General features: G+C 34.3%; 1 protein-coding gene across 1 annotated transcript in view; it reads left to right on the forward strand.

Moving 5' to 3' along the window:
* The window catches only part of SNX2 (sorting nexin 2), a 52204-nt gene extending 39453 nt beyond the window's left edge, over positions 1-12751 (forward strand). The window contains exons 10-15 of the mRNA XM_056124610.1: positions 145-238; positions 1552-1757; positions 9544-9687; positions 11071-11155; positions 11284-11351; positions 12260-12751. Coding sequence (XP_055980585.1) covers positions 145-238; positions 1552-1757; positions 9544-9687; positions 11071-11155; positions 11284-11351; positions 12260-12310 — 648 coding nt within the window. The 3' untranslated portion in view covers positions 12311-12751. The remainder of the gene's footprint in view (positions 1-144; positions 239-1551; positions 1758-9543; positions 9688-11070; positions 11156-11283; positions 11352-12259) is intronic.
* The last annotated feature ends 1967 nt before the right edge of the window (positions 12752-14718 follow it).

Genomic DNA, 14718 nt, shown 5'->3' on the forward strand with positions numbered 1-14718 from the left:
CAGTCACTTCACTTGACCCACCATGGTTATACATGGTTAATTTGTTGCTTTAAAACAGAGAATGTAGCTTGCTATTGGTAACCTGATTTGCAGGGTTTGTTCAGGCTAAATTAACTCCATTTTTCATCTTTTTTTTTTTCTTAGTGGTTTGAAGAAAAGCAGCAGCAATTTGAAAATCTGGATCAGCAACTTAGGAAACTTCATGCCAGTGTTGAAGCCTTGGTCTGTCATAGAAAAGGTTTGTTTGCTTTTTTATTTATGTGCTAATCATTATGCATTTAGATATTTGGTTTAAATATTTTTAGAAATAAATACCCTGAACTTACTGCAGAAGACTATAATAAAGAGCAAATATTTTCTACTTCAACTTTGTTATTTAATATTAACTTTTAGCTTAGATGTAGAAATAGGACTTAGGAAAGTGTATTGTTTATTTTGTATTCTTTGTTGAACGTATATACCAATGAATGAATGCAGATGTCTTATTAGTAGCTGGTTAAAATTAAAAATGTAAGATTCTAAATCAGTGTTTGAAAATTTCTTTAAAATACTTGTTTTGTACTGCTATTCCTGAACTCTAGAGTTTTTTTCCAGCTCTGAATTTTTTTATCCAGTATTTAAAAATCTAGGGGAGATTTTAATAAAATTTCTTAGAAAAAAAGAGTTGTAATTTTTTTATTCTATTTTTAGAGTTTTGGAGACGTTTTATTTATGAAGATACTAGGCTTTTAATATTAGTTTTCTAAAATAAGCCATTTAGTGTGTATCATTATTCGCATGACATTTCAGTAAGATAATTGAACAGATAAATGCAACAAAATGTGAACATTTGTTATTAAAATTCTTTATAACAACTTTCCTCATTTGTATTATATCTCCTTGTAAATAGCATTTTGGTTCTTTGAGAGAGTATTTTGTAATACAGACCAGCAGAGCAGTTTCTACATGGTATAATAATTAGTCATTGATAGAATATAGCCTATAAACATCTAGTTATTTTAATTTGAATTATCTAAAATAGTAATATTTAGAAATACTTAAAAGTTCATAATATTTCACTGTTATTGTTACAAAGCAAAAAATAAGTTTAATGTGAACTGTATGTATAATTTTACCTTCCTTTTCTGCTACCTAAATAATCTCATTAAAACTTAGAAACATTTTCAATGACAGATAAGAATTTAAATATTAAAGAATGTGGTATAACTCAATTCTGAGTGTTTCCAGAATGCATTCCCTATAAAGTTTATTTATTTTTTTAGCAGTAGATATAGACTGGACATTTTTGGGGAGAAAGGGTATACAGATGAAATTACTATTAAATATAGCTACCATATTTCCTGGGCATTTATAGGCAGTGTTTCATAGTTTTTAGTAGAGCTCTGAGAAGTTGACAGTTATCTCTGGGGCATTTTAATGATTGGTATATATTAAATATTTTAGCATATTTGTAATTACAAATTTTATAAAATAAAATTTAGACAGTAGAAAATTGGTACCATAGTTTAAAGCTTTATTTAAAAAAATAAAATAATACTTTTTTTATTTCAGAACTTTCAGCCAACACAGCTGCCTTTGCTAAAAGTGCTGCCATGTTAGGTAATTCTGAGGATCATACTGCTTTATCTAGAGCCTTGTCTCAGCTTGCAGAGGTTGAAGAGAAGATAGACCAGTTACATCAAGAGCAAGCTTTTGCTGACTTTTATATGTTTTCAGAACTGCTTAGTGACTACATTCGTCTTATTGCTGCTGTGAAAGTAAGCTTTATTTTGCACTCTCTTTTAAATTTTTCTCACTTCTGTTGTTCTTTTAAAGGAAGAATTTATTTCCTTATTGGGATGTATTTAAACACATAAATTAATTTATACCACTCTAGCACATGTAAAGTGGCTTAAAGATGGTTATTCATAGCTTAAGATTTTCTTTTCCTATGATAGAACTAATGCTTTAAGATGTTTCAGGAATGCCAAAAGAAATGAAATCAGTGTGTATTTACATAAGCTTACACCACACATCATTTGTTTATTCCATTCTAGCACAAACTGACATAGCCTGTTGTACTGTTGACATTAGTAAAGCTTTAATAAAAAGCAGGGCAAAACCGGAACTGATAGTTACACAATTACGTATAATGGTGGTTTTAACATGAATTTCGATTATAAGCAAACATTCTGTGTATGTATACTAAACTATATAGTCACCATATATTTATAGATGAGATGGAACATGTTTAAATAATAAATTGTGTTATCCAATGGTAGTGTCTAAAGATAAGCAGTCTTTTGCTGGAAAAGTAATCCTTTATACTAATGAAAATTAGTATTCTGCAGATACTTCAATATTCAATTAAACTGAACTGATTATTTTTATTGATCTCGTGTTTCAAAAGATACCTTAGAATTTTGGGTTATCATTGAAGTTTGGTTAGGAAAATTAGTTACCATATATTGGGAGCAACTGAAGATTATTAACCTTTTACTTTCAGTTAAAAAATCTAGAACGCTAATGAGATCTTCCTTGCCTCCTTTTGCACCATTTTTTCCAGCTAAGATGTAATCAAATTAGTTTTAATCTACAGTCTCAATATTGATAGATAGCATATTAATAAATCTGTTCTCTAATAGTGATAGTTATTACTATAGGAATCTTCAGACTTCACAATGGTACTTGCTTATTAGGTTTGTAAAATGACCAGTTTTGCTTGTATTTGCTTTCAGTATTTCTTTTTGAATTCTTGGTGGTTAATTTATTTTTCAGTTATTTTAAAGATGCTAACATAGATGACAGTAATTAGCATATACTTGATTATATTTTGGCAAAGTGTAGTATACAGAAATCTACATAGTGGTTCCTATTTCTCTCACCTATTTTCACTGTACTTTAAAATTTGTACTAGCATGAGAGATGTTGCAAATAACCATTTACTGCCCCCAAACCCTTTGGGTCCCAAAAAGGGGTCAGGAAAATGTTGATTAGGAGTACAGGCAAGACGAGTAATCTGGGGAGACCTCCCTGGCAAGGGTTACCTGATAGTGTGATAGTGTGATAATGATAGTGTAAATGGATAGTGTAAAGTTCAAAGACAACTTTCCTCACTTTGCCTAAATATTCTTGATGTAGTTTTATATAACATTTATATAAATGCACAGTCACTGTTACATTTTCCGCCAAAAGATGTACCATAGTCACCTAGTTACTGTCCAAGACAAAAGCTTAGAATTGCCTTGGAATAAAAAAATGAAACAAACTTTTAACTTTGTTAAATTTGGGAACTTTCAAATTCATTTGAACAAGAATCCCTTTCCACTTACTACATTTATACATATATTGAACACACTTTGGAGAACAATGAGTCATTGACTAAAAGAGGTTTAAGGAAATATAGCCAAATTATACTTTGAGAAGAATTAAGCTCCTTCACATTGACTATCTGCTAAACTCAGCCCAGGTCTACTATACAAAGGAGATGGAAAATTATAAATAACAAGATGATAGCATTAATAGCTTTTATGGTCTTTATATTTTACTTGTTTGGTTGTTTTGGTCCACACCGTGTAGTGCTCAGGGCTATTTCTTGCTTCCTACTCAGGGCTAAATGCTGGCAATTTCCAGGGGACCGTATCATATGAGGATCAAACTGAGGTTGCAAACACAATAGGGTTACAAGAATAGGAAAATTTTATGTAGCTCCACAGTAAGCATGATTGTGAATATTATGAGATAATAGAAATTAAATTAGTTAGATTTGATATACCACTGAAAAGGCCTGCTGATAAAAGTATTAAGAAGCAGATCACAGCTTCATGACTAATCATGGAAGAGATGCCAAGCCGATGAGACTCTCAAGTATACTGACCTTGCAGCTGAAAACACTGGGGCCCTCTCAGAGTGCTGATGGGCAGCTGCAGCACCCCCTACAAATCCCCCCGCCCCTTGCTTCCTCCCTGTATTGTCAGAAGTTCCAACAGCCATAGCCACAGCCACAGCCACTCAGCTTCCCAGCTTCACAATTAATCTCAGAGGAGATGCCATGCTTCTAAATCTCCCAGATACACCTGTCTTTGGACTGAAAACTCTGGGGCCCTCTCAGAAGCTGCACCCACACTCCACAATAGCCAGCATATAAAAGGCCCGGCCTCACAGTTTCTTGACTAATCTCTATAGATGTTGTAAAGTTTAAGAATGGTCCCAGTTCCTAAGTTCCTGAAGCAAGTGGCTACATATTTGGCCCGATGACACCTTCAATTTCTGCTGTATTAACACAGTTCCTACTGTGTCACAGTATTATATGGGAAAGTAGCATAGATAGATGCCCACTAAGCTCAGTGAGCTCAGAAGGCTCAGCTATCAACAAACAGCTCAGTAAATCCTCAGACAGTGACTTCAGCAGCACCATTGTGAGATACAACAATTTTCACATTTGTTTAAACTGGGCTTTTTTTTGGGTAATCCCTTTTGCCATTTTGTTGTAACAAGCAATACAAAATGAATTATTTTGTGCCTGCTAAAGGAGCAGTTTTGGAGGGTGGGTAGGAAACTGGAGACAATGGTGGAGGGACGGTCACACTCCTAGTAGGATAGAGCTGGCACATTAAATGCCTAAAACAACTGTGTTATGAACAACTCTGTAAACCATGGTGTCTAAAGTTAGAAAAATTTAAAAAAGAACTTATGCAGATATTAAAATTGAAAATCGTTTGATGAGTTGTGGCCCCATATTGGTACTTTTTTAAATGATCAAATTAATAATAGAGTTTATTAATGAAGAACTGATAGAACCTTGTTCTTCTAAAGAAAGATGAGGTCCAAAAATTTGAATTACTGGGTTCAAAGAGATAGTACAGTGGGTAAGCCTTACGTTGCACACTACTGATCCAGGTATTTTTGTTTGTTTGTTTTGCTTTTTGGGTCACATCCGGTGATGCACTGGAGTTCCTCCTTGCTTTGCACTCAGGAATTACTCCTGGCAGTGCTCCGGGGATCATATGGGATGCTGGGACTCGAACTCCGGTCGGCTATGTGCAAGGCAAACGCCCTACCCACTGTACTATCGCTCCAGCCCCCTGACCCAGGTTTTATCTCCAGCATTGCATATATAATACTTGGGCAGTCTCTCAAACACTGCCAAGTGTGATATCTGAGTACTCAGCGAGGAGTAACTCCTGAGCACTCCCAGGCATGACCCCAAAAGAAAAAATAAAACAAAAAATAAATAAAAATTGAAGTTCCTGTATGGGTCTCACAAGTGATTAAATTAAAAAAAAACTTTCAAATAAAAAAAATTTATTTCCTCTTGAGTTTTTTTAAATTCACATGTGAATGAAAGGTGTGAGGACAAGGATTGTTGTTTTAAATGATACTTAAAAAGATCTATTTGTATTAAGTCTTTTTTGTTGTGGTTTTGGTTCACTTTAATTTGGGTTGACAAATCAGCATGTACAAATGTTTATTTCAGGTTTTTGCTTTGCACATAGGATCCCAGAGTTTGGTCCTTGGCACCACAGAGTTCCACTCTAGAATGGTGTTGGGGGGTGACTTCGAAGGTTGTGGAGTGGAGCACCAGGTAGTGCTGGGGCTTAAGCTCTGGACTTCCATGAAAAGCATGCATTTCTTAAGGAATGTTTGAAGGAAAATGTGCTATTTGGGAAAACAAGCAGAAAAAAGGTATAATTAAGATTCAGAGTTATATGATGAGAAAAATTAAATCTAGCAAAGTAGATGTAAATACCTATAGATTGCCTACCAGCTTTTTCAGTAATTGTTGTGACTCAAAATTTCCACTATCTTTAAAAATATATTTTAGTAAAAAATACTTGGCTTCCACATAATTTTATGATATTTCCCACAAATTTGAAATCTGTTTTGATATATTCTACAATTAGGATTAGTTTTTCCACATTTTTATTAAGTTATTATTATTTTTTTTCTTTTTGGGTCACACCTGGCGATGCACAGGGGTTAATTCCTGGCTCTCTGCACTCAGGAATTAGTCCTGGTGGTGTTCAGGGGACCATATTCGATGCCGGGAATCGAACCCGGGTCGGCCATGTGCAAGACAAACCACCCTACCTGCTGTGCTATCACTGCAGCCCCAAGTTATATTATTTGTAATTTTAGTAGAACGATAGTTACTCAACTACATATGTGTTAGTTAAGAAGACAGTAATAGTACTTATGAATGATGAAGCCTCCACAAAGTGAAGTCACTGTTCTTCATACTTTCACACATTTCTGATCCACTGGTGTAGCTCTTCCCCCTTCCACCCTGTTTCAGAATATTTGGTTTTTGAGTCACACCCTGCAGTGTTCGGGGGTTTCTCCTGATGGTGCTCAGAGAGACATGTGGTGCTTGGGGATCAGATATGGGGCTTCTGTATGCAAGTATGTGTTTACTCCATTGAGCTCTCTTTCCAGCCTCCCCTTTTTCCTATAGCTTACAGAAATATATGAATTATGAATTTAGCCAAAAATGATCATAAAAGACAAAACTAGTGTATAGAAACTCCATTAGTTCCAAAGCTTTCATTTAAAATTATGCTTTTCGAAGGGGGCAGAGTGATAGTATAGCGGGCAGGACATTTGCCTTGCTACACAGCTGACGCGGATTCAGTACTGGCATCCCATGTGGTCCCCCGAGTACCCCAAGGAGTGATTCCTGAGTGCAGAGCCAGGAGTATACTCCCTGAGCATTTCCAGGTGTGACCCAAAAAACTAAAGCAAAAAAAAAATGCTATTTGCATTTTTTTTAAATCTTCATATCCTTATAGGAACATATGTATTGTCTTTATTCAGTGTACTTTTAGCAATATCCTGATTGTCTATTGAACCACAAGTTCATTATTTAGAATAAATTAAAATAGCTCTCATTATGTGTGTGAAGATTCTCTTACTTTATTAAGGATTGTTAGTGTCAAGCTAAGAAAGGGGTGTTTGGGCAGGTGGTGGTGGTATCTCTCAATGACTGCTCTGGGCGACACTCATAGCAATACTTGGGCCAGCTAGGCCTGCGGTTCAGTGCAAAAGCTCTGTGGTCCTGGGGGGCTGGAGGGTCGTACCCTGAGTGCTTGGGAGGCCCAGGCCAGTTGGGGATGGGTGCAATACTATCCCCACCCCCAGACTGTCTGCATCTCTTGAAAAAGAGGGTATTGTTAGGATTTATATTTATGAAAGTTAATTAGTTTAGGTGACCCTCCACCACAGTCCTTATTTTTGTCACCTTTTGTTCATTTTTTTCTTTTTTTAATCTCGAAGTGCTTTTTATTTTATTATTCAATTTTTTTCCATTTTTTTTTATTTTATAGAGTATTTCACAGTATTTCATTACATTTAATATTCGAACACCAATCTCACCACCATTACACCTTCCCACCACCATATTTCGGATGTTTCCATCCCAGACCCCAATCCCTGCCCCAAAGCAGAATCCAAATAATATATTTTATATTGTTTATTATGAAAAACCCCTGAAAATCTATAAAAAACTAATCCTTAGAGGAAAGAGCGTGGAGATTACTGTATTTCACCCAGGGGCTATTAAGCCCTTGTATAAGAAATCACTAACATGTTGTAAAAGGTTTATAGCCTTGTGTGAAAAAAAAATATTTCCCTCTAATATTGGTTGCCTCCTATTTTGAACCCCATCAAATGTGGTGCTGTGCTCTTGGGGTATGGGTAGGGTGTGTCCATTGAATGTCCAGGAATGGGTTCTACTTATGAGTGAGGCTCTGCCCGAGCATGTAGAGAGCAGCTGTGAGCATGGTCACGGTTGAGTCCTGGCGGTTTTCGGCTGCCGGGACCGGGTCCCTTGAGGTGGGGAGGGGTCTCACCCGTCCCTCCTTTGAGGTGCCCCAGTGAAATAGCCTGGCTCAGGGTCTGGCGGCATGGTTATTTCATATTATGCTCCCTTCCGGGAGAGAGGGACCTGTGATCTTTTAGTTCATTTCTTCATTTGTCTTCACCTCAACTCTCCCCGCACTACTTGGTAATTGAGTCTTGTAATCCATTGCCAGGGAATTGAAATTTTTCAATTAAAAAGAATTTTTGGGCTGGAGCAATAGCACAGTGGGTAGGGCGTTTGCCTTGCACGCAGCCAACATGGGTGACCCGAGTTCGATTCCTCTGCCCCTCTCGGAGAGCCCGGCAAGCTACCGAGAGTATCTCGCCTGCACGGCAGAGCCTGGCAAGCTCCCCGTGACATATTCGATGTGCCAAACACAGTAACAACAAAAGTCTCCAGTGGAGACGTTACTGGGCCCGCTTGAGCAAATTGATGAACAACGAGAGGACAGTGACAGTGACAGTGAAAAAGAATTTTTAATTGTTCTCCTATTCTTCAATATTAAAATAATTAGATTTCTAATTTATTCTTAGTTCTATATAGTTCTGTATTTAATATCCTCTTCTCTTTTTTTTTTTTGGGCGGGGTGGGGGGCTTGCACCAAGTGGTCTTCTGGGCTTACTCTTACTCCTGGCTCTGTGCTCAAGAATCACTCCTGATAGAGTTCATATGTGGTACTAGGATTCAAACTGGGGTCTGTCACCTGCACAACAAGCACCTTAACCTCTGTGTTATATCTCTGACCCCCTGTACTTAATTTGTTTCCTTTATTTTTGGGCACTGTGGTTTACAGTCGCACCCTACACCGGAGTGTCTGCTTCCCTCCACTAGTGTCTCAGTATCTCCCCCAACCCATCTAGTATCCCCCTGAATTTCCTCCGTGGTAAGCTTCCGTTAAAGACCTGTTCTGAGTTTCTGTTGCCTTTTTGTATTCCTCACATACTGTGTCTGTCCCTCTTGTTCTGACTGCTTTACTCAGTATGATACTCTCCAGATCCATCCCTGTAACAACATTAATTTTTCCCTGCTTTGCCAGACCTTTTGAAAGAAGTATAAATTTGACGAATGGGTTTTGTTATTTTACTTTTTTGGTCTGTTTTGTTCTTCTTACTAGAAATACATGTTATTTCATCTGTAATTCTCCGCTTCTCCACCCCCCCCACCCCCATTTTGTTAAAACTTACTTTTCCATTGCTTTATCTTTGTTTTGTTTGCTATGGATAATTTCTTGTGTGACATTTTTACTTTCACTTTTTTCTATTGTGTTAAGAATTTTGCCCATTTTTTTTCTTTTTTGTGTCGTGTTTCCAGCACTTGTTTCTAACTAAACTTATTAAAACTTAGGGTATTGTTTAGTAGTAAAACTTTCACTGTAGATATGATACCAGTATTTTTCTGCTAATTCTTTAGTGCAGTGTAACTCTGTTAATCATTTTGACTATAAAGCCACGTTTAGTAATTACAATAAGATGGATTTTGTGTATTTTTTCTTGACTCTGAGCTCTTATTTCATTCAGTTTTTTTTTTGGTGTTTAAACAAATATGGATTTTATTTTCTTTGATGTTTTCAGTATGCTTATTTTTCAGTATATTAGATAACAGTTAAATAACGAGTTTTTATTTTCAACATTAGAGCACTTTTCATGTTATGAAAGTTTGTCGCAATGAAACCTTGCCTAATGGCTTTTTATTATTTTTTACTATAGGGTGTTTTTGACCATCGAATGAAGTGCTGGCAGAAATGGGAAGATGCTCAAATTACTTTGCTCAAAAAACGTGAAACTGAGGCAAAGATGATGGTTGCTAACAAACCAGATAAAATACAACAAGCTAAAAATGAAATAAGAGAGGTGATTAATATAAAATACCTTTCTCTTTATTCAAATTTCCCATGAGTCATCCATATATGCATGTTTTCATAAATTATTTTCTGAACCATTCAATATTTAGCAATTTTTCCATAGTTTCATAAACTGCATTAGAATTTGGAATGTTTTTTATCATCATTCAAACTTTCAGAGCCCTTTATAACTTCAGTGATTATTCTAATGATTATTGAACAAATAAAGCATACGTAGGACTAAAGAAATACTACAATGGTTAAGGTATTTGCCTTGCACTCAACCAGCCTGCGTTTAATATTTGGCACCCTATCTGATTTCCTAAGCCCTGCAGGAGTGATTCCTGGGTGCAAAGACAGAAGTGAGCCCTGAATGGGCCCAAAAAAAAGCGAAAACACACCATGAAAGCATACAAGAGTAACACTTGTATTGATTGAACTTTAATCAGTACACATTTCTCTTGAGATGGTTTATTTGATTTCAGGTGTTTACTTTGTGTCAAAAAATAGTTTTAGAGATAGACTTGTTTCACATTTACCTGTCCAGAGACATCCCCCCATATATATGCATTATATATGGTATTTTAATAAATTTGTATAAGTTTATTATAATTTATACACTTTTTTTGCCATGCTTCACTAAGGAAATTGAAGAGGTAGGACAACCTTTATATTACTAAAAGTAAATGTACCTGCTCTTTCAAGAGTATGTACTAGTGTTTCGATTACATAGTGGGAAAATACCATTTCATTGCTTGTCTTTATTTTATTTTAGCTGTTCCATCGGTCACTTATCATTACGTTTTGTTGTTTCTGTATTAAATTAATGTTAACACATAAGTCTTCATTAGAGTATAGTTAATGTGTATTTTTTTCTTTAATCTGGACATTTTCCCATTACAAGAGTGGTGTTTAAATGTTTGTCATATAATATTCCTTATTTAAAGTATTTTCATGGACACATACAATGAAATGTATTCATACAATTAGCTGAACAGTGTTGATGGTGTTGATACGATTTGAGGAGGTGACATAAAAGAGGAATGAGAAAATTCCACTCTTGAAATTGCCATATTATTCGATAGTAAATTTTATACTTGAAATATTTTCTTCTACCTTAGTGATATTTAATTAAACAATGGAGATTATCATTCATTAATAGAATATTATAATCTTGAGTAAATCTAGCAGTGAAATTTTAATGAAAATTAAATTGATATGAATATCTACCATAAGAAAATTATATAAGTTTGAATGATACTGTACTGGAATTTGCCAGTGTTAGACTTTCTCAGAGTTTTGAGGCATGACATTAAATTAAATTTGTCATTATGACTACTTGTTCAATTTTTCTGAAGAAGATTAAAACATTTGTCTCTTTCTGTTTTATTAGTGGGAAGCAAAAGTACAACAAGGGGAAAGAGATTTTGAACAAATCTCTAAAACAATTCGAAAAGAAGTGGGAAGATTTGAGGCAAGTATAACAGTTTCACTTTTTTTTTTCCGAAGAATAAAGTCACATTTTGCTGAGACTAAGAAAATCTAGTTCTGTACTAATGAGCTTTCTTTTTCCCTTCCTCCATATTGTATTCAATTCAACAGAAAGAACGAGTGAAAGATTTTAAAACTGTCATTATCAAGTACTTAGAATCATTAGTACAAACACAACAGCAGGTAAGATTTTTTATTTTTTATGAATTACAAACTGAAAATTTGTTTTTGGAAAAAATTTTTAACTTCAGGAAGAATAAGAATTGAAACATTAAAAAAAAAGTGATAGCAAAAGAGAAACAGAGTAGTTGTAATAATCAGAATTCTTGGGTCTGTCCCTTTGCCTTAAGTCCTAAACAGTAGGTTGAGAGATGTTTTTGCAATTTTTATTTTATTTTTTAATTAATTGGTTCTATGCTCAGGGATCATTTCTGGTGGTACTCAGGGGACCATATTGTTGGGGATTGAACAGGGTTGCCTGAGTCACAGTAAGTGACTTAACCTCTGAATTGTCTCTGGCACGCAGTTAGATTTTTAAAATGTGAAAATAAATTATATTAATGTTTTTAAAGAAATTGTTTCAAACATAACTTTAGTTCATACTTTAATCTGTTCTGTGGAATCCAGGAAAGATTGCGGCTAATTCTTCTTGGTCTTTTTTACCTCTCTTGACCGATATTTTCTTTTCCTCCTCCTTTTTCTGTTTGTCATTATCTTTGGCTAGCAGTAACAAAATATGATTATTTTCTTAAGTAGATGTTATTACTTTATATTGGATAAGCCTACTGTACTTTTATTTTAAGGTAATCACAAATTATACTGACAACTTGTTTCTATATAAAGTTTGTGGAAATAAACACTTTAGGTGCTTTTAGATCATGTCAAAAATTAAATTACTCAGACATTTAATGACTTACAGATGTACTGTTGACAAATTTTAAATAAGGAAATTAAAATGATCCTATTAAGATCCAGACTTTAGAGGTTAATCATGGTTAGCTTATCACTATACATTGTTTTTAATGTTAATCAGGGTATAACTTGTAACAAAGAGTAATAAAAATATCTCTTATTTTTATTATTATCTATAGCTGATAAAATACTGGGAGGCATTCCTACCTGAAGCCAAAGCCATTGCGTAGCAAGAAGATATTCTCATTCAGAAGATTTTGGATATTTGTTCCAGTATGCTGAACTCCACAGTGAAATCATTTAAAATCATCTAAATAAACCACTATATATTTTGTGAATTACATGTGGTTTTTTATATATATATATATATATGCTCTGACATTTTATTACAAGCTGCATGTCCTGACCCTCTTTGAACTAAGTGGACTGTGGCATGACATTCTGCAATACTTTGCTGAATTGAACACTATTGTGTCTTAAATATTTGCACTAAAAAGTGCACTGCAAGGCCAGAAAATTTTACAATATTTTTTCTTTACAATATGTTCTGTAGTGTGTTTACCCTCTTTATGAAGTGAATTATCAGTGCATTGATTAATGTTCACTTATACATTCCTGTACAGAAATTATGATTTTGTGATTATAGTAATAAAATAATATTCCTTGTGAAATATTAGTAACAAGTTATTTGGGTATGTCAACATATTAAGGATCTTATCAAAGCATAAGAAGAAACGTTTTATAGGGGCATATAGGTGATATTATGATCCATTAATAGCCTTTTTCTTAAATGACTAAATGAAACTGAAATGTCTCATGAATTCATCATAAACCAAAGAACACTGATTTCTTGATTCAACTCTGGGGAATGCTCTTGTCTTGGGTAAAGGTAGAGAATAATTGTCTGCTTGTTTTTGACAATCTCTACTATAAGCAGTTTAATAATTAGGGGAAAATGTATTCATGTACTTTTGTTACAAATCCCATGGATCATACTCCTCTTCGGTTGTTACCTTCAAAATTAAGGATTGCCTGTTTTTAATCTGTTCATTACATTTTCTTTGTTTTTCATTTCAAACTGAAAATAGATCATGTGTAGTCAGAATTGAAAAGACTGGCACCATACTGTTTTAAATTACCAAGGAACACAAAAAATGTACTTACTAGAGAAAAATGAAATTTGCTTTTTATAACCTACTCATCTATCCTGTATCTTATTTAGATATCTATTACCTAAATAGCTAATACAGGTGAAAGTTTAAAATTGGCAGCAGGGTTAATTTCATTTTGTTTCGAATTATTCCTAATGAAGTCTTTCTTCTTAAGCTAACTACTACCATCTCCCTGCCAGAGGAGTAAGTTGTGGTATGTATAACTGAGTCCTCTCAGTTCACTGGACAGATTTTGTCTATTACCCTTATTGTTGATTTTTTAAGGTCACTATAGATATTCCTTCCATGTATGCACTTAGAACCCAGACAATTACCTAGAATATACAAAATAATATTTGCTCTTTTTAGAATAAAAAATTAAAGCAAAACTAGTATAATCTTCTAGTCTTGCTTCTGCTGAATATAACTTAGATATGAGAAACAGGTAATTTATAATAATATAGATCTGATATTTTTTCTTCTAATATTGACAAAATACAGTTTTACTTGGAATAGTTCCACTCTAATGATGTCCTAGTATTATATCTATATTTCTGTTATTTCCAAATTAGTTGTTCAAGCCAGAATTGAATACTTAGTACTTCCAAATAAAATAGTTACTTTCTGTCTTGATCGGCTGAAGAAAGTAGCAGCTTCAGCACAATTCCAGAAATCATGTGTGAACCTCTGAGCCCTACCAACATTTTAGGGGGGATTTATTTAGTTCAGTGATTTTACCAGCTGCACTCATCAGTTTTCTCCGTCCTTCCAAGTAAATAAGAGTACTAATGCCGATATTCTTTTAGTTGGGTAGGCCTGACTCTTAAATACTCTTTTATCCCTTAACCAGATATGATTTAATGGAAGGATGTTAGTAATGGAACAAGCTGAACTTGGGATCAGCGCATTCAGTTCAGTTTTGGCTTCTAGCTCTTTGTAGCTCTGTGACATTCTGTTATGTATCTTTGAAGCAAGGCCATAAAACCGACGCCTGAAGTGCCTTTCTACTTCAAAATGTTTTAAGATATCATGTCAACTAAATATTTTATTAGAAAACCCAATTTGAAACAGGACTACCTTAAGTAATTAACAGAATTAAGATAAAACAGAACTCGAACAAAATGAATGTATGTATAAATATAATTTCTTCTACATAAAAGACTGTGTCCTTGATTGTATCTTTTGCTAAGCTATTTTAAACAATTCAATCTTTATAAAATGCATATGTTTATACTAGTCTCAAAATATAATTTCTTCATTGTTGGTATTTTGAATTTTTCTCCTTTGTTACTGGCATAAGGTGTGTTACTAGTGGGCTTTAAATATAAAATAAGTAGATCTTAGCAAAATCAGGTTATTTTAAGGTAAGAATGTCAAGAGAATAAAGAAGAATTTTATATATATACATATATATATATACACACATATTTTTTTTTGTGGTTGTTCCCTAAAATCCTCCTTGCTTGACCACCTTTCCCCCCTCCTCC

The sequence above is a fragment of the Sorex fumeus genome, unplaced genomic scaffold (assembly GCF_029834395.1).
Source record: "Sorex fumeus unplaced genomic scaffold, SorFum_2.1 ptg000051l, whole genome shotgun sequence".
Lineage (NCBI taxonomy): Eukaryota > Metazoa > Chordata > Mammalia > Eulipotyphla > Soricidae > Sorex > Sorex fumeus.